The sequence below is a fragment of the Martes martes genome (genome assembly GCF_963455335.1).
Source record: "Martes martes genome assembly, chromosome: 5".
NCBI lineage: Eukaryota > Metazoa > Chordata > Mammalia > Carnivora > Mustelidae > Martes > Martes martes.
In genome coordinates, this window is record NC_137892.1 from 124,787,084 (window position 1) to 124,813,290 (window position 26,207).

The window sequence follows — 26,207 nt, forward strand, 5'->3', positions numbered from 1 at the left end:
CAAGTGCTGGAGAAGGCTGGAGGCCCAGGGCACTGCTGAGCAGGTACACATGGCCATACCCATGGGACAAAGAAGGGCTGTTGCCCAACCCTAGGGAGAAAGTGGTGTGAGGTCACTGGAACACCAGGCTTGACTCCTGCAGGACAGGGCCCTGGTCACACCTATCTGCTGGCCCCAGATGGGGAGGGCCTGATCAGTAAAGGAGCTCTATCGCCCCAGCCCCACCCCTCACCCTCTGAGCCTCAGGTCCCTCACCTGAAGAATGGGGCTTCATCTCCAGGGGTTGCTAGGAGACTTAAGTGAGCTTATCACAGTGGGTGGTACAAATTTATTCATCCATCCATCGATTCATTCATTCATTCAAGAAATGCTCAGTGAGTGCCAATCACGTGCTGGGTCCTGGTGCTAGGGATACAGTGGGAACCAGACAGACGATGTCCAGGCCTTATGGAGCCTTCCATTCCCACCGGGGCGACAGGCCACCAATAAGTACAAATTTATAAACATGGAAGTATCTGGGAGTGGTGTATGCCTTAAAGAAAAGAGAACATGGTGCTGGGATAGAAAGTGGACAGGACTGGAGGGTCAGGGAAGGTCTTTCTTGAGGACATGATGTCTCTGAAGATCTAGAAGGAGAGGGAACAGCAAGCCATGAGCTTGGGAAGAAGATTCCTGACGGAGGGAACAGCCTTTGCAAAGACCTCACTACACTAACTCAAAGACTACTTTTATTATCACTCAAGCCACATCCTGTCCACTCCATAGAAGCAGCATGTACAGCTGGGAGGACAGCGAGCTGGGCATCAGAAGAAGTGGGTTCAAATCCCACTGCTTCTCCTAAATACCATACGGTCTGGGACCATGACCAACACTCTGATCTTTAAGCATCCTGATAAATCAAATGACCCTGATCTGAGGGTCTGTAGATGGTTTACACTCCCTCAAACTCCTTCCTTTCTCCTTCTTTCAACCCACCCACCTCTCGAAGTAATCATGATTTCCTCCAGCTCCCCAACTCCCCACTCCCTAATTGGCCCCATGAGTGGGTAGGTGGCTGGGGATCAAGGAAGACAGATACAGGGATGAAGGCAATATGTGGAAGCAGATTTGCTGCAGGATCCTATCAAATCACTCTGAGGCTCCATTTCCCCATCTGTAAAATGGAAATACTCTCCTCCTCTTGCCTACGACGCAGAATTTGATGGAAAGATAAATGGAAATGCCAGATAAGGAAGCCATCCTGCTTTATACAGGCATTAGAAAGGGGCTTCTATCTGCTTCTGGGTCATTTGTATCCTAAGTGCTACCCTGTGGCCTGGGCCTAAGCAGAAAGGACAGAGACGGGAGGGAATGACAGAGTAAATGCCAGACACTTTACAAATAGTATCTGATTGCTTAGGACCAAAGCAGGGGTATCATGAAAGGGAGCCTTCTAAAAACACAGAAGCTTAAGGGCCTGCTCTCGAAGATTCTCATTCACCAAGTCTGGGACAGCTCCAGACGTATAATTATTATTTTTTTTAATTACACAGTTGATTCTGATATGCACTCATGGTTGAGAACCACTGATTAGTTCTACCAACCCTGGAAGGTAGGACGTATTAGTATTCCCATGTGGAAGCTGGCTAACTAGAGCACAGAGAGGCCATCTAACTCCTGGATCACACAGCTAAGATTTGAAGCAGGCAGTTTGCTCTCATTAATCACAAGGCTACATAATCTTTTTTTTAAATATTATTTTTAAGTAATTTTTAAGTATTTTTTTTAAGATTTTATTTATTTATTTGGCAGACAGGGATCACAAGTAGGCAGAGAGGCAGGAGGTTGGGGGGGGGGAGACTTCAACTAGCCCTGAAGCCCTCCAAACTCCGCTCCTGAGTCCCATTTCCCAGGAGGGACACCCCAGACACAAAGAAGCCTTGTGCCAAGGCCATAGGGCTGCCTCAAGCAGAGCCAGACTCCAAGGGTATCCTGAGTGGGGCTGGATCCCAGGACCCTGGGCTGAAGGCAGAGACTTAACCCACTGAGCCACCCAGGCGCCCAATTTTTAAGTATTTTTAAGTGATCTCCATACCCAACATAGGGCTCGAACTCACAACCCCGAGATCAAGAGCTGCACGCTCTACTGACTGAGCCAGCCAGGTGCCCCAAGGCTACATAATTTCTTGAAGCCAGTCTTACATACTTCTGCTACCCCGTACAGCCCTGTAAATACAAAAAAGAACATCTCACATTAAGAGACGACATTAACTTTCAAAGAAGCTTTTATGGCTAGACCAACTCCTTATTCACCTGGCGTTATTGGGGGGGGATAACTTATGCTCACAGGAAGCGAAGTTTGTACGTAACTCTGGAACCTTCTGTTTTTCACTGACTTCCTGTTATAGATGGTAACACCAAAATCTATTTCACTTTCCCTTGCTTCCTCCAAAAGAGAACACTGAACAGAATGTACCTGTCCTTGGGGATGACCCTGTCTCTGTGACTCATGAGCTCATTTGTAACTTCATACGGGATATTCAGCAACAAGGGGCCTCCTTGCCCCCCAGTGCTACAGTCCACGTGTTTCTGCCTCTGGTAGAACTCTACTCCCCTACCCCCCGCCCATCCCATGCCTGCCTGGACACACAGTAACAGAACCGGCTTACTGCTCCTGAAGTCATGAGGTGTGGACAGGACCGCCAAGCCTGTAAGAACTGTGTGTAAGTTAAGAGTGAGTTGGCCCTAAGTAGGAAGTGTGAGGGGTGATATTATATAGAATAGGGTCCTTGAGTGGTTTCTGAGCCAGGCGAGATTGATATGACATCGAGTTAATTAATCCTCTTGGGCACAGAGTGTGGTCACTGGTCCCCAAGTATGCCCTCCGTCCTTTACCTCCCTGCATTTCTTCCTTTCTTCCTCCAGAATGGAGGCCAGCCATGCCAGGCCCTCTGGAATAAGCAGATGGGCAAGGGACATAAGGCCCAGTGTAAGGTGCTGGTTTCAATCTCCTTGGAAGGTGTGGAAAAATTTGACCAGACACCTCCCTGCAGATTCTAAGACTCTGAGGCCTTCCCCAGTTGAACCAGAGCAATGCCCTGGAACAGACTGGATTCCTAACAGCAGTTTAACATTCTACAAAGACCTATCCCCGGGAGGCATGTTCTGATAGGGGGTTCTGGAGGCTCCAAAAAATATTTGCCTTTGATTTCTTTGTGTGCAAGGCTTATCTTGGAGACAAGGGCAGTAGGCCCCTTGTGGGGCCTGGTACAAAACCCTCCCCCCAACTCCCCTCACCCACATGTCCTAGCACTGTTGCAAGCAGAGAAAAGGCCTCTGGGGCCAAGCAAATGGTTGGTGAACTTCCTGAAAGAGCAAATAGCATTCTGTTCACTCAGACAGTCAGTCGACCAGTATTTCCTGGGGGCCTACAGTGTACCTGCAACCATAAACCCGGTGGGGGGGGGTGGATCTGATGGCGACCCAGATGGATGAGGTTCCTTTCCTTAGCAATCTCCGGTCCTTAGTGGGTAGAAAAGAGAACAGTCAAGAATAAACCCATAAACAAAGGTTATTGCAAGCTGGGACCAGAGTTTCACATTTACCAAGGCTCTGGGGAAGGCCAGGGGTGGGGACAAACCTGGAACACAGTGGGCCCTGAATGAGTAAATGTCTACTGCCCACACAAATATCCTCCCCCAGAGCGACTCCTCTTCCGCACCCCTACCTCAACTGTAGGGGTGCCGCAGAGCCCCCTGCACTCCGTGCCTTCTCTCCCACATCCCACATCACTTCCGCCCAGCCCTCCCAACTGAGGCCAAGTGCAGATGTCACCCATGCCCCCTACTCCAGCCCCTTCTCTGGGCCGAGCAGGATTAGCCACACTGCAGTGGTTAAGCCTGAGTGCTCAGAGAGGTTAAGAGAGTGCCCTGAGGCTCAAGTCCCAGCCTTGCCCCTCTCTGCCTGAGGGATGTGGGGCAAGTCACTCATTTTTGTTCTGACATAGTTCCAACCTCACCGGATGGATTCAACCTGAGGACTTAACAAGATGACGCCCCCAAAGGGCGCAGCCTAGCACCTGGCACGTACCAAGCGGTCATCAAACGTGAGCTGTCTTCTATGAGTACTGCAATTAATAACAATTATTAATGAAAACCTTAGCTGATTCCTCACTGCCTGCCAGGTGCAAAGTCCTGACCAGGATGGTCAAAGCTCTCCCCTTGGGTCAGCTTCCCTGTCTATCCTTTGGAGTGGTGGGAGGGCAGGTCTAAACTCAGCAGGGGGACAGAGTACACAGGGAGGGCACACGAGAGGTCTCTAACAGACTTCGGGATCGCAGAGCATAAAGGGCACACCTGCAAGAGGGGTAAGGAGAAGAGGCCGCGGCACTCGTGCTGGGCCGGGAAGGGGTGGGGAGAGGAGACAGATACCCTGTGGGAGGAGTCCTAGTGGCCCCCTGGTACAGGAAAGGAACTGCAGAATGGCACAACAGCACGCCCAGAGTCAGCCTCAACCTACTCAACTGTGAGATGGAGAGAAGAGTGGGGACTACCTCGTGGGGTTCCTTGGAGATGACATGTGACTGTGAATAATTTATGTTAATAACTTAGCTCAGGGCCAGACCAAGTACCTTGAGGCCAGCCCCTGATCCCAGGCCCATGTTAAGACTATGGTATTGGTCTGCCCCTGCAGCAGGGGATACAGTGTTGTGTGGTCTCCCACTAGCTGAGGAATAGACTGACATGCACAGGCATTTGAGGCCTTGAATGCCAGACCTAGGAGCTCGCTTCAGCAGGCTGTGCAGGGTGGACCTACAGACATTTTCTGCTGTCGGGGCTGCAGCCCAGGATTGCCAGCAGCACCGAGACCCGGTCATCCTCGGTGTCAAGGAGCCAAGACAGGGCCCTCCCCAGTGTCCTGGGTACCACTCTTCCTGGGAGGAGGTTGGGACCAGAAATAAAGGCTCCAGCAGCCACGTTGCCAAGGCTGTTTGCCATGGCAACCTCAGGGAGCCACTCGTGGGCCGGCTGCCGCGACTGCTCAGGGCCTGGTTTCTAACGTCTCCTCGCTCTCCCTCTGCTAAATGGCTGTGTTCTGCCAGGCAAGCACAGGGAAAAAACACGGCCGCAGAGCTGCTGGGGAACATCCATCTCAGACGAGCAAGGCTCGCCCGGCTGAGTTCCCAGACAGTGGGTCCCAGACAGCTGAGTGTCTGCCATCCAGAGCCAGCCCTGCCCACGCAGACAGGAGCTAGAAGTCCAGTCCTGTGCCTCGGCTAGGTGATCTGAAGCCAATCCTGGTCTGCTCCCAGCCTGTTTCCTCACTTCAAGGTAAGGGCACTTGAGTCAGATGGTCTGTAAGGCCCACCCAGCTCCCCCAGAGCTCAATTTTACATCGGTGTTTACATTGTCAATTGGGGTCAGAGAGGTTAAGACACTTGCTCAAGGTCACACAGCCAGTAAGTGGTAGGCGCCTAGATTTAAATCCTTAGCTGTTAAACTCCAAAGGTAAGAGAGCTCTTAACCACTTTCTGATACTTCTCTCTTCAAGTAGCATCTAACTGGATTCGGTTTTCTAAAAGTCAATATTGCGTCCTTGTTAAGGCTGGATGGGATTCCTCTTCAGCTCCCCCAGAAGCACAGGGGGAGAGAAAACACAATACTCTGAACGAGAAACCTCAGGGCCTCAACAGGATCAAGGACCTAGAGCTCAGTGGGAAGATAAATGGCAGGCTCTACGAGGTGTGTGTCGGTTTTCTTACTAACAATGGCCCCTCCTGGCTGAACAGTCCTAAGCACCTTACAAGGCACCATCTCAACTAGCTCTGAAGCCCTCCAAACTCCGCTCCTGAGTCCCATTTCCCAGGAGGGACACCCCAGACACAAAGAAGCCTTGTGCCAAGGCCACAGGGCTGCCTCAAGCGGAGCCAGACCCCAGGGCTCAAAGCCCTCTCAGCCACCTAAACAAATAATTAGAGCAAATGTTTGTTTTCTTACCTAAAAGACTGAGCAGTAATTATAGGCCTTTGGGGATAATTAATCAATGACCTTAGCCTCCCATTTATAAAAGTCTCTCTGGTCTCCTACCCTACCCCTGGGCAGCAAATCAGTCTCTGCCCTGAGAACAGGCAGGGTGGGGGGAAATTTTTAATAAAGAAAGGGCAGGGTGGGGACCCCAGGAAGCCCTGCCATCATGGGCCTACAGACCCCGTGCCCCGCCTGGCTGTGGGCTTCAGGTCAGACGCCTCCTCTCGGTCCTGTGAACCCAGGCCTCTGACCGGGCCACCTGGGCAACAGTGTCTCTCTGAGGACTATCCACTTGTCTATCCCCTAAAGCGGAGACTACCCCCACCACCACCCCCAAGTCCTGATCCTAGGACAGAAAGGATCTGAGAGCCTGGCACCTGGGCCTCCTCCAGCTAGAATGGCTTCTCCGTCTGTGCCTCAGTGACCCTCTTCTGGAAAAGGCAGGGGAAGAGCGGATCCTCTCCAGCCAGCCTCCTGAGCAGCTCAGGGGCCAGTGTCCCAGGTTAGACCCTCATGTGCTGCAAAACCCTATGTGTGGACCCAATCCCCGCGCGCTTACAAAATGGGGACAACAGAGCCCACCTCCCGGCTGTTGGGAGAAACCGTGTGCTAGTACTAAAAAGTCTCTCCACCAATACATGCCGAGACAGTCACGGATAACACGACGTGGTGTGTGGGTGGATGAACAAGAGTGGCCACGCGTCCAAAATGGCTGAAGCCGGGTGATGGGAGCGCGGGGACTCACTACACCATCCTGCACACCGCCCCCCACCCCACCGCCGCCGCTCCTTCTCTACGTGCTGGGCATCTGCCTCAGGAACGTGTTTCACATACGAACTCTTCTTCAGGGAGCCTGACATCTAATCATCTAAAACATTCTTCTGCCCCAAAAATCATCTACTTAATGGGTAACCACAGAGTCAGCTCAGGATAAAAATTCTACTTCTTTGCCTTCGCAGGGCTGTCAACCAAGCAGTAGGGAAAAAGCACGCAGACCCCAGGGGGACAGGAAGTAGCGCCCTCCACATGAGGGTCAGAGGCAGAACATTTGGGGTTAGGCTCTCCCTAGAGGACAGGTGTGGGGATGGGGAGGGGGGCGGAGCTTCAAGTGCAGGTGAGCTAGGAATGCCTTTAAATGGTGGGGGTGGAGTTGTGGGGGGGGGGCGCATATTCCAGGCCATTCCACAACCATTTATCACACTGCCCCTTCTCAGGAACACAGCCGGCTACAGATAACAAAAGGAGGAGCGGTGTCTGCCCTGAAGGGACTCTGGGGGGAGCACACTCATTCACTCAGCAAGGATGTAGAATGACTGAATTCCAGGCACTTGTCTTTTCACTGTGGGGAAAAACGGAGAACAAAAAGAGACGAAAACCCTTGCCCTTGTGGAGCTTGACAATCCTGAGCAATTCCCTAAATGATTAAACTTCATGGGACCTCTATCAGGAAAAATGTCTATTATTTGGTGCTTATTACACGGCACGCACTGTTAGGCGCTTTAAATCCAGGTGCCATTGGGTGTGCGTGGACTTCTCACAACAGTTTTTTTTTTAAAGATTTTATTTATTTATTTGACAGACAGAGATCACAAGTAGGCAGAGAGGCAGGCAGAGAGAGAGGAGGAAGCAGGCTCCCTGTTAAGCAGAGAGCCCGATGCAGGACTCGATCCCAGGACTCTGGGATCATGACCTGAGCCAAAGGCAGAGGCTTTAACCCACTGAGCCACCCAGGTTCCCTCACAACAGTTTTAAATAAGGGAAGGGCAGAGAGTTTATGTGACCCACCAAAGGTCTCACAGCCAGCAAAGAGCAGACCCAGAGAGGCTGCCCTCCAAGGGAGTGCGGAGGCCAACGTAAAGGACAGAGACAGAGGAGCCCACACTTCAGGAAGAATATTCATGACACCCCTGGGGTGGGCACATCCCAAAGAGAAAGCAGACCCATCAGGATAAAGTGCCTAACTCTCCGGACTTCAAGTACCCGAAGGCCCTTGAACATCAGGGTTCAAGTTTAGGCTTGAATGTAAAAGTACTAGAGAGCCATGGGTGATGTGTGAGAAAGGGAGTGACATTAGACACGCACTCCAGTAACTGCAGGACTCCCATAGTCGTGAAAGGACAAGGACCTAGACGGGAAGAAGGGGAGAGGAACCAAAAGCCATTCAATCCAATTGATTGTGCATCTGTGAGTGACACCTGAGTACCTTGGAAGAGAAATAGGAAATGGCCCAGCTCATTCTCTTCCAAATGACTTTATCTGGGTTTCCTTCACCTTCACAGAATAAGAATTATGCTTCCCATTTTTACATAAAAAAGATTGCAAGGAATTATGCTTCCCTTCTTTGCATAAAAAAGACTGCGCGAAGGGGAGTTTGCATTATACTTAATCCTGCCCTTCTAAAGGGCGTTCAAAGAGAATTTCAAGTTTCCTCAGCAGCCAACTGGCTGCTCCTCATTTTACATACATTTAAGTCTCAACCCTGAGAGTTAGCGCCTATGAGACTGAGACACTGAGGCCTAGAGAAGTAGAGGGCCTATGAGTTGTCGTCTCTCTGTGCAATGTGCCTTCGTTTGCTCGAGGTGCTAGAAATACGGTGCACAGAAACAGAGCAGCCCCTGCCTTCTGAGCTTGGAGTCATGTGGTCCCGGAACCAGGCCTCTGATCCTGGCTGTTCTACTCACTCCAAAGCAGGGTAGCAAGTAGGGTATGTTCAGCAAGCCAATGAGTTCTCTGAAACTGTCAAATCCTCCTCTCTAAAATGGTAACAGTCGTGGCACCTCCACTTCGTAGAATCTTTACAAGGATAAAATGCAACCATGCAAAAAGGCTTGGCGGTGCGCATGGCATCTAAAGGGGGCTCTAACGTGGAGGACCATGCAGGAGGAGCTAGCTGTGAACACTGCAATGCTCACGTTATGACCTCACGCCCAAGCCCAAGCCCCCATTTGCAAGGCTGCTTCTGACTCAAACCAGTATCCCTTCTATTATTCCAGAGAGAGAGGGAAAAGGGTGACTCATTCCCCAGCAATGGCGGTGGAGCTTCTGGCTGGCCTGCACCAGCTGGGGAGAGCAGAGCCCCAAGGTGAAGGGGAAATAGGAGCCCCCAGGGCCCTGCTGCTGGGCCATCGCCTCTCTGGGTTCATCCTCACTATTAGTACCAGCCAGGGAGCCCCAGTGAGAGCGGAGCCCCTGCCTCAGGTCCAAGAGGCCAGCAAACCTGTCCCCTTCTGGGCTCAGGTCTGAAGAAGTTACTCCCCCTGTTCTCACACAGGTGGAGGGTGGGCAAAGACAGCCAGCCAAGGCTACCCTTCCACCTGCCCCTCCAGAGCCAGGAACTTTGGCTTGGAAAATCAGTTAGCCCCGGCTTCAGGGCCTGTGGGAACAGCAGCACTGCAGACCCAGGAATTGGACACTAGATGTTCAAGCCACCTGCCCAGTTCTCTGGGTGATGGGGCCCCCTTCTGAGTACTCAGATCCAGTTTTAGAATAATAGGGGGACAGGATCCCAAATGAAAACTGGGCCAAATTCACAAACACAACATTTCACAGAACAGAACCAAAGTGGCCCATAATTATGGGGCGGGGGAGAGGGGGTGGTGGGAAGCATCACAAGTGATCAAAGAAATGCACATTAAAACAAAAGGATAAAAGAATTTATTGATGAACAGACTGGCAAAAATGAAAAACAATTAAAATACCAAGAGTTATTTGGCTACCGGGAACCAGGCATTCCCACACAACACTGGTTAAGTGTGTAAATTAGCACAATCCTTCTAGAAGGCAATCCAGAAATGTGTTTACCAAACGCCTGCAAAGTTCCTTTGACAGAGTAATTTCACTTCTAGGAATTTCAATGAAGGAAAGAAGACATATGCAGAGACATTCATTTAACGTGGCTTATAAGCACAACAACAGAAATTATAAACAAATTAAATGACTAACAACAAAGGGCTGATTAAATACATTGTGGTTCAACCCTCAATAAAATACTATATAACCATTCAGATATTAAGACGTGAAGTAGAATATTTATTGATGTGGAAAGACAATCACAGCATATTGTCTGGAGGAGAAAAAAAGCAATACAACAGTATGATTCCAAGTTACAATGAATATATAATGAAAGACTTCATTTTTGTGCGACCAACAGAATCCATAGGAATCGATAGGAAAGAAAAGTCTGGAAATATATATAAAAATTAATAGTGGTTACCTTTGGATAAGATTACATATTTTCAATATTTTCTTTATGCTTGCCAGTATTTTCTAACTCTACTATTAAATATTTTTCAGCGATAAGAGATTGGACCACATGATTTATAAAGTTGCTGCCAACTCTGACATTTGGGGCATCTATGGCTGATGTCCCAAGTGACTTCAAACAACCCATATTTAGTGTGGGCTTACTGGGTGGCCTCTGCAGCCAAAGTCATGGCCCACAGCTATAGCTTTCTGCATTCCTCTCTACCCATACTCACTGCCCAGCTGTCTCAGGGGCCACCCTGGCCTCTTCCCCTGTCTGTAATTCACATGCCTAGCCAAGGGCTGAGCAAAGGAACTCAGCATGGTGGCAGATGCCATGGGGGCACAAAGAGATAAAAGGCACAACTCTAGTTCCAGAATCCTACTGGGCCACAGGACTCACATACAAAAAAGTACTTGGTTGCATAACATAGACTAAGAAAACCAAAAGAAAGAGAAAGCAGGGCAAGCCGGGAAAGGAAGGCCTGCTCGAGAAGGCCATGCAGGAATGGGGGGTGAGGGCACTGGAGGCAAGGGGCATAGGCTGGGCAAAGGTGAAGCCAACCCAAAGGCCTCCGGGAGACATGCCCCAAACCTGTCCAAGAAACTTTCACAATCCCTGGTCTGCATAATTTCTGAACTTTGGCCTGAATGGGTAAAAGTTAAGTCTCCTAAACAGAAGTCCTCGCTCTATCTGACTCTGGATTAGCCACGGAAGACAAGTCTTTCTGATAAAGACAATAAATTACCTTTTTATTCACTTTCCCCACCACTTCCTACGGGGAGATGGAGGGGAGGGTCAGGGAGGGGCTGGAGTTGGAGGAGGACACCCAGACATCTCACATGCAAGCACTGCTCACCCCCACCACCTCGACCTGGTCTTCTCTTCAGCAACACCAGCCCCATTTGACAGATGGAGGAAAGGAGGCTCTGAGAGTTAAAATGGCTTGCTCTGGGGTCACCCAGCCAGAGAGTGGGGAAGGCGACTCCACTCAGGCCTTCTGACTCCAAGTCCAGTGCTATTTCGAGGTAACACACAGGACCTGGAGTCAGGAGCCCTGGGTGGCTCTGTCACCCGCTGGCTGCGTGGTCCTGTACAAAGCCGCTCACCCCTCGCAGCCTCTATCCCCAGCTGTAAAATGAGGAGGCACGTGATGGCCCGCCCAGGTCCTCTTCCGGCTGGGCTCTATGAACCTTCTAGGGGTGGCTGCAAAGCTCCCCTATCAATTACATTTCCCAAGTTGGGCCGGCAAAGATCACCGGAGGAGCCTCAGCCTGTCACGTGGTTAAATAAAAAAAGCAAACGTTCCAGATTAACTTTCACTGCGCTGCTTCTGCTGACACCTGATTACCCAATTTTCTAGTTTCCTTGGGTGAAATATCCCTGCAGAGCAAGCCCGCTGGGCGCCTAAGAGGACAAATAGTTAATTATTGGTGAGCCAAAGAACACCAAAGATGGAGTTAAAACCAGGGTCCAGAACGGACAGCTCCTGCTAGGGGTCCCTGAACGAGTCTCCAGCTATCTCAGGCCTCCAGAGGTTTGGAGGTCCCCACTCCTGCCCCCAGGCAAGTGGGAGGGCTGAGGACAGAACTTTCCCAGGGGAAACTTGTCCCACCCACACCCGGTTCCTTTAGCCCCAGGCTGCCGGCCGGGGGTAAAGGCTGGGGGCACAGGGGACGCGGGACGAGACAGGCAGCAGGGCGGTGGTGGTGCTGGGGCTAGGATCTGCCATCCGAGCAGACGTGGGCGCGGGGCTGGCGACGGCGCCCGGTGACCGCCGCGGGAGCTCCACTGCAGTTTCGTCAGAGGTAAAGGTACGCGCCTGGCGCGCGCGGCGTGTGCACACAAACACACACACCCGCGCGCGCAGACTGCTCATCACACACTACCCCCCCGGCCCGAAGAATGCGCGATCACACGCCACCACCCCTTCGGCCCCCACCCCGAAACCACCCCAGCACGCCCGCCACCGACCACGAGGCCCCGCGGCTCCCTGACGCATGGATGTCTGCAGCGAGCAAGGGCCGGCCCTCTCCGGCGCGTGGCGGGCTTCCTCTCGGCGACACCCGCCACGCCGCGCCGTCCCAGCCGCCAGCCGGGAGTCGCCGCCCGGAGCTGAACGTCTCGGCTTGCTGCGTCCCCTCCAAGTCGCGTCTCACGGCTTGGAGTCAGCTTGCAAGCCTCTCCCCGCCCACCCGGTCCCATGACAGCTGCTGCCGCCCAAAGACAGGCAGATTATAACAAGAAGCAAAGTTTCCCTCTCTCTCCTCCCACCGCCCGCCCCCCCTCCGCCTTCCCCCTCCCTTCCAGTGTTATGCAAAACGAGCCGGCACCGGCGCTCCGACTCCAGGTACCAAACCAGCCCTCGCGAGCCGCGCCCGGTTCCGCCCAGCGGCCCCTCTCCGCGCCCAGCTGAGCGCCCGCATCCGGGGTCTCCTTCTCTCTCCGCCGCACCCCCAGCCTCCCGGCCACCCGCAGCCAGGCGCCCAAAGAAAAAACCCTAACTATGGGGCCAAACTTTATGCTTGCAACAGGCATGGGGTGGGGAAAACCAAGGAAGGGGTGGGGGGCGCGCACGCCTAGTGCGGGCATGTTCGGTGGCGACTTGTCCCAGGAGCAGCCCCCCCACCCCGCCTCTAAGTCATCAGCGCCCTCGAAAACACACACACACACACACCCGCCCCGGCACACCAGAGCACCCTCTCCTGTCACGCGCGTGTCGCCGGTGGGGCTCTCAGGCGCAGCCAGAGCCCGGGACGCCGCCTCGCGTTCCCTTCCCCCAGCATCGCCGAGCGCGCACCGGGGCCGCGCGCCGCAGGGGGACCCAAGCGCCCCCAGACAGTCTTTCCACCCCCATCCTGTCGTGCTTTCCTCCCGGGGGCTCCGCCGGTAGCGAAACCAGGAAGGTGCTATCTCCGCCGGCATGTCCACGTGCCCCGCAGCCCCCTAAGCCCTTAGCCGGCAACTGGCAGGAAACTCCGCGCTGCGGGCGCCGACGGGGAGCCGCGGGGGGCCAGCAGCAGCACGCGGGGTACGGGAGACCCGAGGACCAGGGCACTCCGGGGACGGGGACAGGCGCCTGAGCCCGGGCCCCAAGTCCACGTGAAAGTACGGCAGCAAGTGCCGGGAGTCTGAGGGCGCGCCTCCGGCACCCAGGGCCAGCCTCAGGGTCCCCCACACCTTGGCGCTGCTCCACCTCCCCAAGGAAACGCGGTACCCCCCACCTCTGCCGGCGGGGGAAGCGGACTCCAAGCGAGCGAGGCTAGACCCTCCCCGGCGGCCGTAGCGGCCCCCACGCTCCGGCTTGCGCGGTGCGGGGGGGTGGGGGGGGGACTCCGACTCCCTGCCTCCGTAACAGAGCATCGCAGGGCGCACGGAAGGGGGGCTCTGCAGCGGGCACCCCCGTTCCCCCCAATGCGCCCACCGCTGCCTGCCGGCCTCCGCGGCTGCGGCGGCAGCCCCCGCAGCTCAGCACCCCTGGCCCCGGGCCCACGGCCCCTGCTGGCCGTACCTGCGTGTCGGCGAGATAGTTGAGGAAGAAGGAGGAGAGCTCTTCGTCCAGCAGCGCGCCGCAGTCGTTCCCCGCCATCTTCCAGCCGCGGCTGCAGCGTGCGGCGGAGTCAGCGCCGAGCCGGCCGGGGGGAGGGAGCGAGCGAGCGAGGGAGGGAGGCGGGAGGAGGGAGCGAGGCCGGCGGGAGGCGGAGGGCGGAGCTCAGGCCCGGGCTGCCGCAGGGCCGCTGGCTGCGGGGGCGGGGCCGCGCGGTGCCCGCGCGAGCCGGGGGTCGCGCCCCCACTTTCCTGCACCACGTCTGGCTCCGCGGTCCTCGCCCGCAGCCCACGGCGGAGGAAAGCGCCCGCAGCCGGGTGACGATGCCCCAGACAGCAGCCCGATGCCTGCGCAGCAATGCGGGCAGCCCCCTGCTCCTGCCGGAGCGAATCACGTTGCGTTAGCGCTGGGCGGGTCCTTTGAGACAACCTGCTTCTGCACAGCTGGGGAAACTGAGGCCCGAGAAGGTAGACTTTGTGTGAAGTCACCGTGCATGTCAGTGGCAGGAAGACGAAGCTCAGGTCTGACTGCCCCAGCGATTCCAGTTTCTCTACCTGAGCTGCAAGCCCAGAGAGGGAGGAACACCATAGGTCAAAGGTGGAGAAATCAGGGAAGGCTCAAAGAGGGGGTGGCCTTTTTTTTTTTTTCTTTACCTCGAAGGACGCATTGATCCATATTCTATTAAGTTTGACCGTCTCCCTCAAGTTTTCCTTCACTCCCCTACCGCCCCCCCCATCCCCCACCAAACTTCAATGATTTCTGTTACCATGGCCCACAATGCCTTGAGGTGCCCAGGCTCGTGCCGGCTTCCCCAGGCCCCCTGGCCTCCCAGTTCCTTCGATGAACCATCTCACAACCGGCTTACACACGCAGAGTTCTGTCCCCTGCGCAGGGCCCATTCACCTAGTAACCACATCTTCAGCGCATCCTTCCTCACTGCCACTCAGTCAACCCATTCCTTCTCTCCCCCACCCCCACCCGCTGTCATGGGCTCCCTTAGCTCTGCAGGCCTTTCCCTTAAAACATAGGCCACAGCTGCCATTTTACATTTGTTCCCATGAAGATTAGATCTTACTAGACTCTAAGACCCATGAAAGCAGGGACTGAATCTGCTTTGCATTTGCTGTGTCTCCAGTGCCTGGCACATAGTAGGTGCTTAATAAATACTGTGCTAACTGTAAAACCCAGAGGATTAGGATCCCCACCACTGGCACCACACACTGAACAGATAAGAAAACTGCCCAGAGTCAGTGGTGCCAGGACCAGACTCCTGACTGCAACCTTGAACTCTCACCATCATGCCCTCCTGTTTGTTTGCCAGGCAGCAGATGAGGGCACCGCCTGAATAAAGGCATAAAGGCGGGAAGATTTAGGCCTGTTTCATTGGGCACGCCTGCCTCCTGCTCTCCTCCCCTCTGGCACTGTGGAGGGCTGCCCCACCCGGCCCACCCTGCGTGGGCTCCCTCCCAGCCGGAGGAGGAAACGGGGAGAGTCCTCAGTCCACCTGCTCAGACTTGAACACCAGAGCAAGAACTTCCTTCTTTTCCAGTCTGAGGTTCCCAGAACCGCAGGGTGTGATTTCACTCTTTGGGCTTTAGGCCAGCGGGCTTTTAAGGAACAATGATTCCCAACAGAGAGCCTCCATCTAGCCTTGGACCACTGGCCTGGGAGTCAGGCGTCCTGGATCCTGGGCCAGCCCTGCTATATTTTGTCTCCATATTGGGCAACTCAAGAAGTCAAGAGCATTGGGCCCCCCTGCCCAATTTTGAACCTTTGCGAGTCGTCTAGTTTCAGGACTCGATTTCCTCATCTGCATCAGTGAGGATCATAGAATTACTTACTTCATAGAGATGTTATGATGATTGAAGAGGTAATATATGCAAAATGCTTGGCCCAGTGCCTGACCTCACGGAAAAAAGAGCTACACTCTGTTCCTCTGTTTCTTTGTCTATAAAAATGAGGGTAACATGCATGTCCCTTGAAGGGTCTGGCCAGTGTTCCTTTCCTTTCTTCCAGCACTCACGGGCTGCGGGCTGCCTTAGACTCCAGTAAGTCCAGATTTGAATCTTGGCGCTCCCCTCAAAATGTGTCCTTGGCTATTTGCTTAACCTCTCTGGGCCACAGTTTCTTCCCTGTACGGTTCCTATGAGGGTGGCCAGAATCTGTGCACATAAAACAAGCAGCTGGGCCCTGCCCCTTGCGACTAGGAGAATTCCTCACCCCTCATCATCATCACCACCATCACCAAGGTCATTACCATTAGCACGATGGGCTTTGCTGCTGCCCGTGGACCCCAGTCAGAGCCCTGCAGGCCTGTTTCCTGAGATGTCCCTACCAGATCCAGTATGGCCCATGACTACTACTGAGCCCCTTATTGCTAAGAAGCCAGACCTGGAGAGTCCCCAAGGCCTTGGCCTTGCAAAGCTGCAGTACCAGACAGGGCCTCCCAGGGAAGGCCTCAACAGCGCTCACCCAGAGCAGCTTTTGTCTTTAAAACTCTGGTGTTGAAGGAACAACCACAAATGGACCAGCTTCAGGGATTTTCTCACCAATCCCTGTGTCCTCAGAACGGGCTTCTGGCTGGCAAGCATCTCAGGTGAGAAGGCGCCCCACCTGACATAATGACATTTTCTTTTCAAAAGTATTTCAAAATGCTTTCATCAGAGGCCACCTACAGAGTTCAGCCTCTTCACCCTTTCTGGTCCACAGAGGAATGTCAAGTTCTTCATTGAATATAGAAGTCCTCCAGAAACCTAAGGAGCTAGGTGTGATCTTGTGCAGTTCCCTTGCCCTCTGTCAGGCTGTTTCCTTTAAGCAAAGGAGGCTGTTTCCCTTTAAATCAAAAGAGCTGAGCTAAATGAACCTCTACTAAACCCTCCAGCCCAAATACAGCGTAGTTTTAGGTATCAACCCGAACCGAGCTTTTTCACACTGCACAGCTGCAGTGTGAAAGTGTGTATGGTCTCAGCTTGTTTCCAACAGCCCGGAGGAGCCCACCTTCTCGTGTCCAGTTTCCAGCAGAGGAACCTAAAGCTTAATGAGGGACTGAAGTGATCGGCCCAAGACCAAGAAGTTAGGGACACAGCTGAGATCTAAACCCAAGCCTGTATCTGGTCCAAGCCACAGACCCTTGAAAGGAATTGAGAAACACCCCCCCCACCACCACCAGCTAACCACTCCCAAGAAGCTGGAACAGTGGCACATTTCTTATTTTATGACTTCCAAATGAAGGGCAATAATAATGCCAAACTTGGACTTCATGTGGCTCACTCCTATCTGCTCTGCCTTTTATTGGCCCTGCCTCTCCGGAGATAAGTGAAAGTTTGCCTTACACACACACCAGGCAAAGCCCAGTTTCGTCCAGGCTCCACAGAAATGGCTCCACCAAAATGAACCTTTTTCTCTTGACTATTACAGTCACTACTAGCAAATGCACCAAATTAAAAATATCAGTATTTTCTCCCTTCTGATAGTAGAAGAATGCTTTATTCGGATGCTATAACCATGTCTCAAATTCTGGAGGGCATGACAGTCACCTGGGCTCTGTTACCAGAGATTACAATATAGTAGGTCAGCCATGGACCCAGGAATCTGCATTTAAGAGGCTCTCCTAGATGACTTCCCTGCAAGAAACTGCCCATCACTCAACCGATATTTAATGAGCACCTACTATGTGCCAGGCACTGTGCTGGGCACCGTGGATAAATCCGTGAACTTGGTTGTATTCTATTCACGATGAGTGCGTAGTGAATTTTTGTTGAAAGAGCAAGGGAGCTGGGACGTGGGTCTTGATAATCACTGAGGTTTCCTGCCACCCACAACTCTGTGATTCTATGAACCAGACCAGGGAGTTAGAAACACACCTATTTCCCAGTTTCTGTCCAGGAGGCAGAAACTCGAGCCAACAGGAACTAAAAAGGCACCTGCTTTGTATTGTTAGTTCTGAGAACCATCTCCACCTTTCACTGAACATAGAACTTTCACTGAAAATAGAACTTTAGAGCTGCGGCAGGACAGTGGAGAGCGTGTTATCCACCTGCTCCACTGTTCAGGTAGGAGAATGTGGTCAAGGCCACAGAGCCCTTCAGTGGCAGAACCGGGACTGGAAGCCAGGGCTGCGGATTGTATGTCGTATCCCAGGGGGTTTCTCCTCGGGGGGACTTATAAAGACCTCACCCAGATGGTGTCATTCTCAGGTCTCAGAGCTGGGGGTGCGGGTCTTTGGCACTTGAAAATCCATCATAAGCAAGGCATTTCTGGCGTTAGTCAATGCCCTCTTCTTCCTGTAGGGGTAGCCTGTGAACTCACCAGTAGGCTTTGGGGCTACGTTTAGCAGACCTCTCTCTCTTTTTTAAGAGGATTTTTTTTTTTTTAAGATTTTATTTATTTATTTGAGAGAGAGTTGGAGAGAACATGAGAGGAGAGAAGTTCAGAGGGAGAAGCAGACTCCTCATGGAGCTGGGAGCCCAACGCGGGACTCGATCCCAGGACTCCAGGATCATGACCTGAGCCAAAGGCCGTTGCTTAACCAACTGAGCCACCCAGGAGCCTGGACCTCTCTTTCGTGTGTTACAATGATTAAAGGGCTTCCAGGTCAACCAGTGTGGGGCATTAAACAGCCAATGTATTGTCAGCTACTGCTGTCTCTCTCGTGTGCAAAGACTGTATTTCATTCATTCACCCTCCTCAGTCTTGTAAATAGGCACTGAGCATGGGAACAACAGATCAGGGGAGGGATAGAAATGTGCTTCCTCCTCATCTGCCCACAGAGTAAAAAGATCCTTACGCCCATTTGCTAGATGTTAAAACAAAGGCTCATAAATGTGAAGGCTACTTTGTTTTGTTTTGTTTTTACAGAGATGTAAATTCTGCCAGCTTGTTATATGTGTAGCAGAACAGCAACATTTAAAGAGGCAGCCGCCCAACACTAAAGGGCACCATCTAAATTTAGTATCCGTCTCAAATAAGGCAAGCAGATGGCAAGACCCAAGGACCTGTTCTTTATACTCTGTCACTTACTGGCCTTGGGACCTTGTGAAAATGACCCCTTGGTGAGGATCATCCTATCCATCTTGCCTGACATAGAATTTTGTGAAGATCAAGTTCACTTACGAAGGACTTTGTGTGTTACATTCATTATCCTGAGTCATGAATAGGGGTCTTTCTGGGATTTATTCCAGGGGTCTGATTCAAAAGCTGGGAAAACCACAGAAAGGTGTTTACATATACTTTGATTCAACAGATATTTTTAGAAGCTGCCAGGGGCCAGGCACTGTGCTACAGGCCCACAAATGGGAACCATGATACAGTCCTTGTTCTTGTATAACTCACAGCTCTGAACTCCACCATATGCAGGGGAGAGAAGTCAACATGCAGTTTGCCAGGGTGTAATAGGTTCTTTAACAAATAGGAATGCTGGAGACTGGAGGGGCTGGGAGAAGAGCCTGGGGGAGAGCTGGGGCCCTGAACCAAGGCAATGAAAGTAGCAAGAGGGATATGAAGGAGTGGTTGGGTGAAAGCCTTATTTTAAACCAATAGGCTTCGGTCATAGGTAGGAAATGATGGGGAAATTGTAGGATGCCCAGTTTCTGGCTTCAGTGGGTGATGGATCTTAGAGGAGAGGCAACTCAGGAAAGGGAAAGTCTCCCAAGGGGGGACTTGGGGGGATCTATTCAATTCTACATCGCCATCACCAAGAGTAGACAAAAGCTCACCCATGCACAGAGAGCTGTGGCCAAGGATGCTCCCTGCAGCATTGGTAATTATGGTAAAAAGAGAAGGGCTCTAGAAAAATGAACGCTGGTGAGATCACATAATGGAGTATTACACGATAGTGAAAATCAATAACGTCTTCATGAATCCACACAGATTAATCACAAAAACAATAAGGGAGACAAGCAGCCTAAGGATAGAGTCTGATGCCTCTTACATAATATTTTGAAGTACATCAAATAATACTCCATAATGTTGGTCAATACATGTATATGAAGTGAGAGCATAAACAGGGGACAGCAAAGACACTGATGGCTTTTAGGAAAGTGACGGGGGGCATCAGGGGGCATCGGGGCTGGGTTCAGGAGTGTGCGACACGTGCAGTCTTACTGTGCCACTTGCTTAGAGAGACTCCACACTTGGCTGAATGCGCCGCTGTCGCAGTCTCAAAATTCATTCTGATTTTTGAATAAAAGTCCCTGCATTTTCACTTTGCACTGGGCCTTGCAGGTTCTGTAGCTTGTCTTGGGAGATTAGAGTCCATTGCATAGAAGAGAGCTCCAATTATTCCTGTAATGGTTTATTTTCTTGAAAAAAATCTCAAAGTATACTTTTAAAGTGTCAGTGTTGGTTAAACCTGCACAGCGTATTGTTCCTATGCTTTTCTGTATATTTGAAATATTTTATAACAACACTGAAGAGGCACTTATGTATATATAGTTTATTTACATGATGAAATACTCTGCAGAAGGCAGAAGAAAGCCTTATGGAAAATGTATGGGGAAAAATGTATAATATTAAGTGAAACAAGGTTATAAAAATGTTTCTGAAATGCTTATAGCTCTATGCAAAAATGCACATGTAAAATCTATATGTTAGAGGGACATAAGAAATCTGAACACATGAAACAGGATTAGGTTGGCAGAAATCACTTATTTTAATATTTTCATTTCTGCTGTTGCAATTTTGTTTTTACAATAAATAAAATGTAACTAGCTATCTGCTTTCTACACCGAAAAACCAGCTTCTCTGGGAAACTAGGTTGCCAAGTGCTGAATGTGTTCTTTAAGTACCAGATGTGCATTGTGACGGGGACATTTTGGAGACAAGATCTCTGCATAAAGGAGAACTATGACGGTGGAAGTTTTGGCACGCTCCCTAAACTGAGCTCGGAACTGGGAGGCAGGTCAGTCTCCCTCTGGCAAGAAACTCACGTTCAGAGGAATCTCTTCCCACTCTAAGACTCAGATTCCCTTTCTGCACAACAGACATAGACTGATTGGCCATCCCAGACGTTCATTGGATGGGCTTCTCCCCTGGGGGCCTCTGCCCTGACTGTGAGATGCTCTGATTCCCTCTCCCATTTGCGGGAGAAATCATCCTGGCCGTGTGTAGTTTGGCAGCAAAGGCAGTTGGAGTCAGGATACTGAGAAGAGAATCCAGGTCAGTAGGCCACCCCAGGAGGGTTTTATATGGGGTGGAATCTCCTTGGCTCTTGGAGCAGCCAGAACTACAGAGGTCCAGGGAAAGGGCATGGCCTCACAAACATGGCAAGGTAGAGAGGGTACAGTATGGCATCATGGGCACAGCAGAGCATCACGGGCACAGTGAGTATCATGGGCACAGCAGAGCATCATGGACATAGTATCATGGCCACAGCAATACATCATGGGCACAGCATCATGGGCACAGCAGTGCATCATGGGCACAGCAGAGCATCATGGACATAGTATCATGGGCACAGCATCATGGGCGCAGCCCTGCTATCTTCGGTTTCCCTGAGAATATTGAAAGACACCTCAGGGGAGAAAACAGATTAAAAGGAAATATTCCACCTTCTGTCACAGTTGTTTTATTATTTTTTCGTTATAAATGAATATTATTTTAATCTTTTTTTTTTTTAAGAGAGTGAGGAGGGGAGAGGAGGGGAGAGATGGAGGGGAGGGGCAGAAGAAAAGGGAGAGAGAGGATCTTAAGCAGACTCCAAGCTGAGAGTGGAGCCCGACACGGGGCTCAATCCCACGACCCTGAGATCATGACCTGGGCCAAAAATCAAGTCAGAAGCTTAACCAACTGAGCCACCACCCAGGAGCCCCTGCAAACTACTTTAAATTACACAAGTGACCCATAATTATGTTATCCTTATACAAAAATTGGAAACAACAGAGAGAAAAGACATTTCTGTGGCCACCCCAACCCAATACCACTCCCTCCCCAGAGGTGCCCAATAGTAGTGTTTCATGAGAGGTCTTCCAGACTTTGTTCTTTGATTTATGCACTCGTTATGTTCACAGAGAACCCCAAAGTTTTATTTGGGAGACTTTGTTTTTAATGAAAATGGAATCTTACTATAATTATTGTTTTGTAATTTCCTTCTTAATGTGTCTAGATGTACTTCCATATCATCAAATATAGATCTACCTTATTCCTTTGTATCGCCCCAGAGTGAGTGGCCCACAGACTTGATCTGTAACTGTGCCCCATCATGACTTTAGACTTGTGGTCTCCTGGTGTTTATATGGTCCCAGTTACATCACTGAAGAATAGTCAACGCTAAAGATAGAAAGTAATGGCAATGGATGAGTTTTTTATTCATTCAGCCGACCAATGCCTATGGAATGCTTACTTTAAGTATGCCCTTCATCTTTTTATACACAATCAAGCCAGATCTGTACAGATGAATTTAGCAAATAATATTAATCATGTTGCCACGTTGTTTGAAATTCATTCATCATTCCTTCATGAGCAACCTCCTTTGTGCCAGGCACTCTGCTAAGCTTTATGGGACTGTATTAGTTATGACTGCTTTGATTTCAATGAACAGAAAGCCCTATTCAAACTAGCTTTAACAGATAATGTATTGGCTTCCGCAATTAACACATTAAAAGGAGGAATGTTGCCAGGAAGTTGTGAATGTTCATTCTCAGCTTTGCTTTCCTCTGTATTGGCTTCATTCTGAGGCAGGTTCTCCCGATGAAAGCAAGGTGTGTATGATCCAGGACTGTACCCAAGCCTCTTTAGCAAATCCAGCAGAAGGAACTGTCCCAGTCTTCCAGCAAAAGTCCAGGATTCACTCGGATTCTATTAGTTTGGTTCAAATCCCTATCGCTAAGCCAGGCTCTGCTCTGACGGGCCAGTACTGGGTTACATGCTTACCTTTGAATCTGGGAGTCAACCAGTTTCTAAACAAAGATTTCTTAACAAGGGACCGTTAATTTGCATAGGAAAAAATTATATCTCTCTTTTCACTAGCCTCTAATTGAAATTTAGCATTTCCTTCCGTTATGAATGTAGCAAACAAATCACAGCAGCATTAAAAGTATCTTTAACTTTGTCACCAGTCAAAATCACGGGCATTTCATACCACATCCCAGTTGTCATTGGTATCTCAAAGTTTCATTTATGTTCATCATTATTTGAAATATGGTAGGTATCAGACCAACTATGCTGACATATCCACTCCAAAAACCTATAAAGATGGGTCAGATATGAGGCTGCCCTCTAAGCTGTTTAGACTAGAGCAGCCCCAGAAATGTTATGGGTCCAGCCTCATCATTTTATAGGTAAGAAACAACAAGTGGCCTGGCTGGCTCAGTTGCAGATCGTGTAACTCTTGATCCCAGCATTGTGAGTTCGAGCCCCACACTCGGTGTAGAGATTACTTAAAAAATAAAGTCTTGGGGCGCCTGGGTGGCTCAGTGGGTTGAGGCCTCTGCCTTCAGCTCAGGTCATGATCCCAGAGTCCTGGGATCGAGCCCCGCATCGGGCTCTCTGCTCAGCGAGGAGCCTGCTTCCTCCTCTCTCTCTCTGCCTGCCTCTCTGCCTACTTGTAATCTCTGCCTGTCAGGTAAATAAATAAAATCTTAAAAATAAATAAATAAATAAAGTCTTATAAAAACAAAACTAAGACCCAGGAGAAGCAGGGCCTTAGCCCAGGTCACTTAACAAGTGTCAATATCCAGACCAGGCAAAGGCTTCCTGACTCTAGGCCCGGTTATTTTGCTCTGGCCCCTTCAGGGTCGGTGGAGAAGGTGAGAGGGATCCCCAGACTCGAAGTGAAACAACTGCAAACAGCAGAGAAGGAAATATAAAGCACTAAATGCCTGTGTCAGGAAAGAAGATCTCAAATCAATAATCTAAGCCTCTGCTTGAAGACACTGGAAGAAGAAAACCAAACTGAGCCTCAAGCAAGCAAAGGAAAGGAAAGAATAAGACTTAGAGCCAAAATTAACAAAATAAAACAACAGAGAAAATCAATACAACCAATGGTTGGTTCTTTGAAAAGATCAACAAAACTGACAAAACTTTATCTAAAGGGATCTAGAAAAAAAGACAAAAGGTTGAAATTATTAAAATAAGATATGAAAGAAGGGACATTAATACCTCGCAGACATAAAAGGGGTTATAAGTGAATGCTATGAATAATTGTATGTCCGTAAATTAGATAACTCAGGTGAAATGATCAAATTCCAGGAAAGACACAAACTTTTTTTAAAATTTTGTTTTTTTTTAATTTTTTTATTTTTTATTAACATATAATGTATTATTAGCCCCAGGGGTACAGGTCTGTGAATCGTCAGGCTTACACACTTCACAGCACTCACCATAGCACATACCCTCCCCAATGTCCATAACCCAACCACCCTCTCCCTCCCCCCCTCCCCCCAGCAACCCTCAGTTTGTTTCCTGAGATTAAGAGTCTCTTATGGTTTGTCTCCCTCCCAATCCCATCTAGTTTCATTTTTTTCTTCCCTACCCCCCAAATCCCCCACATTGCCTCTCAAATTCCTCATATTGGGGAGATCATATGAAAATTGTCTTTCTCTGATTGACTTATTTCGCTCAGCATAATATCTTCTAGTTCCATCCACGTCGTTGGAAATGGCAAGATTTCATTTCTTTCGCTGCTGCATAGTATTCCATTGTATATATATATATACCACATCTTCTTTATCCATTCATCTGCTGATGGACGTCTAGGTTCTTTCCATAATTTGGCTATTGTGGACATTGTTGCTATAAACATTTGGATGCACGTGGCTCTTCGGATCACTACGTTTGTATCTTTAGGGTAAATACTGAGTAATGCGATTGATGGGTTGTAGGGTAGCTCTATTTTCAACTTTTTGAGGAACCTCCATACTGTTTTCCAGAGTGGCCGCACCAGCATGCATTCCCACCATCAGTGTAGGAGGGTTCCCCTTTCTCCACATCCTCGCCAGCATCTATCGTTTCCTGACTTGTTAATTTTAGCCATTCTGACTGGTGTGAGGTGGTATCTCACTGTGGTTTTGATTTGTATTTCTCTGATGCCGAGTGATGTGGAGCACTTTTTCATCTGTCTATTGGCCATCTGGATGTCGTCTTTGCAGAAATGTCTATTCATGTCCTCTGCTCATTTCTTGATTGGATTATTTGTACTTTGGGTATTGAGTTTGATAAGTTCTTTATAGATTTAGACACAAACTCTTAAAACTAATTTAAGAAGAAATAAAACATCTGAACAGACCTGAAACAAGTAAAGAGGTAGAATTAGTAACAGAGAAACTACCCACATAGAAAAGGCAGGCCTGGGTGGTTTCACTGGTGAATTCTACCGAACATTTAAAGAAGAATCCATACTAATTCCTTACAGACTCTCCCAAAAAGTAGAAGAAGAAGCAATACTTGTCAGCTCGTTCTATGATACCAAGACCAGACAAAGACATCACAAGAAAGCTACAGACCAATATCTCTTGGGAATACAGATGCAAAAACAGTACACTTAAGGAATTAACCACAGAATTAAATATAATGGGAAGAGATTTATAAAGATGTCTCTAGTTCCCAGAAGATTTCCATCATCAAAAGCAATATGACATAATGGTGATATATGAAATTAAATTTAAGCATAGAAGTATAGTGGAATCATTTTGGGAAAATATGCAAAGACAATTCATGAGAATATTTTGTTCCGTAAAGCAGGAGTAGTCAAACTTTGCTGTCCCTCCTCTCCGACATTTTTAGAATCATTTTGAGGATCACTTAAGGATCATAATGTTGTTGAGAGCATTTTAAAGCCCTCCGGTGTAGAATAATTACTGTTGGGACTCTTCACAATTTCTAGAACATGACCCTATCAGGAGCTCCATTTTGTTCCTCGTAATGAGTTATCTCCTGAGTCTGGACCCTCACATTTGCGGTTCTCTTGACCTGGAATGTTCTACCCTCACCTCGTCTTGGGCTCTGCTCCCATTCTTCATGTCTTGACCCAAATAGCACCTTCTTAGAAAGGGCCTCCCTAGCTATCTGATCTAAATTCAATCTCTGAAATTGTATTGCTTGTCAACTTGTAAGACAAGCAAGACAAGAGAGCAAGAACCGTGTCTTGATGCCCACAGAGTCCCCCAGAGCCCAAGACGGCTCCTGTTGTATGGAGGGTGGTTAGATGAAGGGTGGCCTACATCTCTGAGATTGAGAACTACGCCTCTTGTACAGATAAGGAAGCTGAGGCTTGGGGAAGAGAAATACTTGCCCCAGTTTCTGTGGCAGATAGGGTATACATAAAATTTATTGTCCACATTGGAAGGTTTGGGCCCCAGACAAATGATAAATGGGACAGGATATGTGACAACAGGTGTACACTGAGACAGCAAACGAAGACACATAGGTCGCGCTTCAGAAGGGGGCTAAACTCTGGCGAGTGTAAGCTGTGTTCTTT

General features: G+C 49.9%; 1 protein-coding gene across 3 annotated transcripts in view; it reads right to left on the reverse strand.

Moving 5' to 3' along the window:
• Window positions 1-13,852, reverse strand: part of PPARGC1B (PPARG coactivator 1 beta) — a 103,974-nt gene extending 90,122 nt beyond the window's left edge. For all 3 annotated transcript variants that reach the window (XM_080804116.1, XM_080804115.1, XM_080804117.1), the window contains exon 1: window positions 13,760-13,852. In XM_080804116.1, the coding sequence (XP_080660242.1) occupies window positions 13,760-13,837 (78 nt within the window). In that variant the 5' untranslated portion in view covers window positions 13,838-13,852. The remainder of the gene's footprint in view (window positions 1-13,759) is intronic.
• Window positions 13,853-26,207: the final 12,355 nt, after the last annotated feature.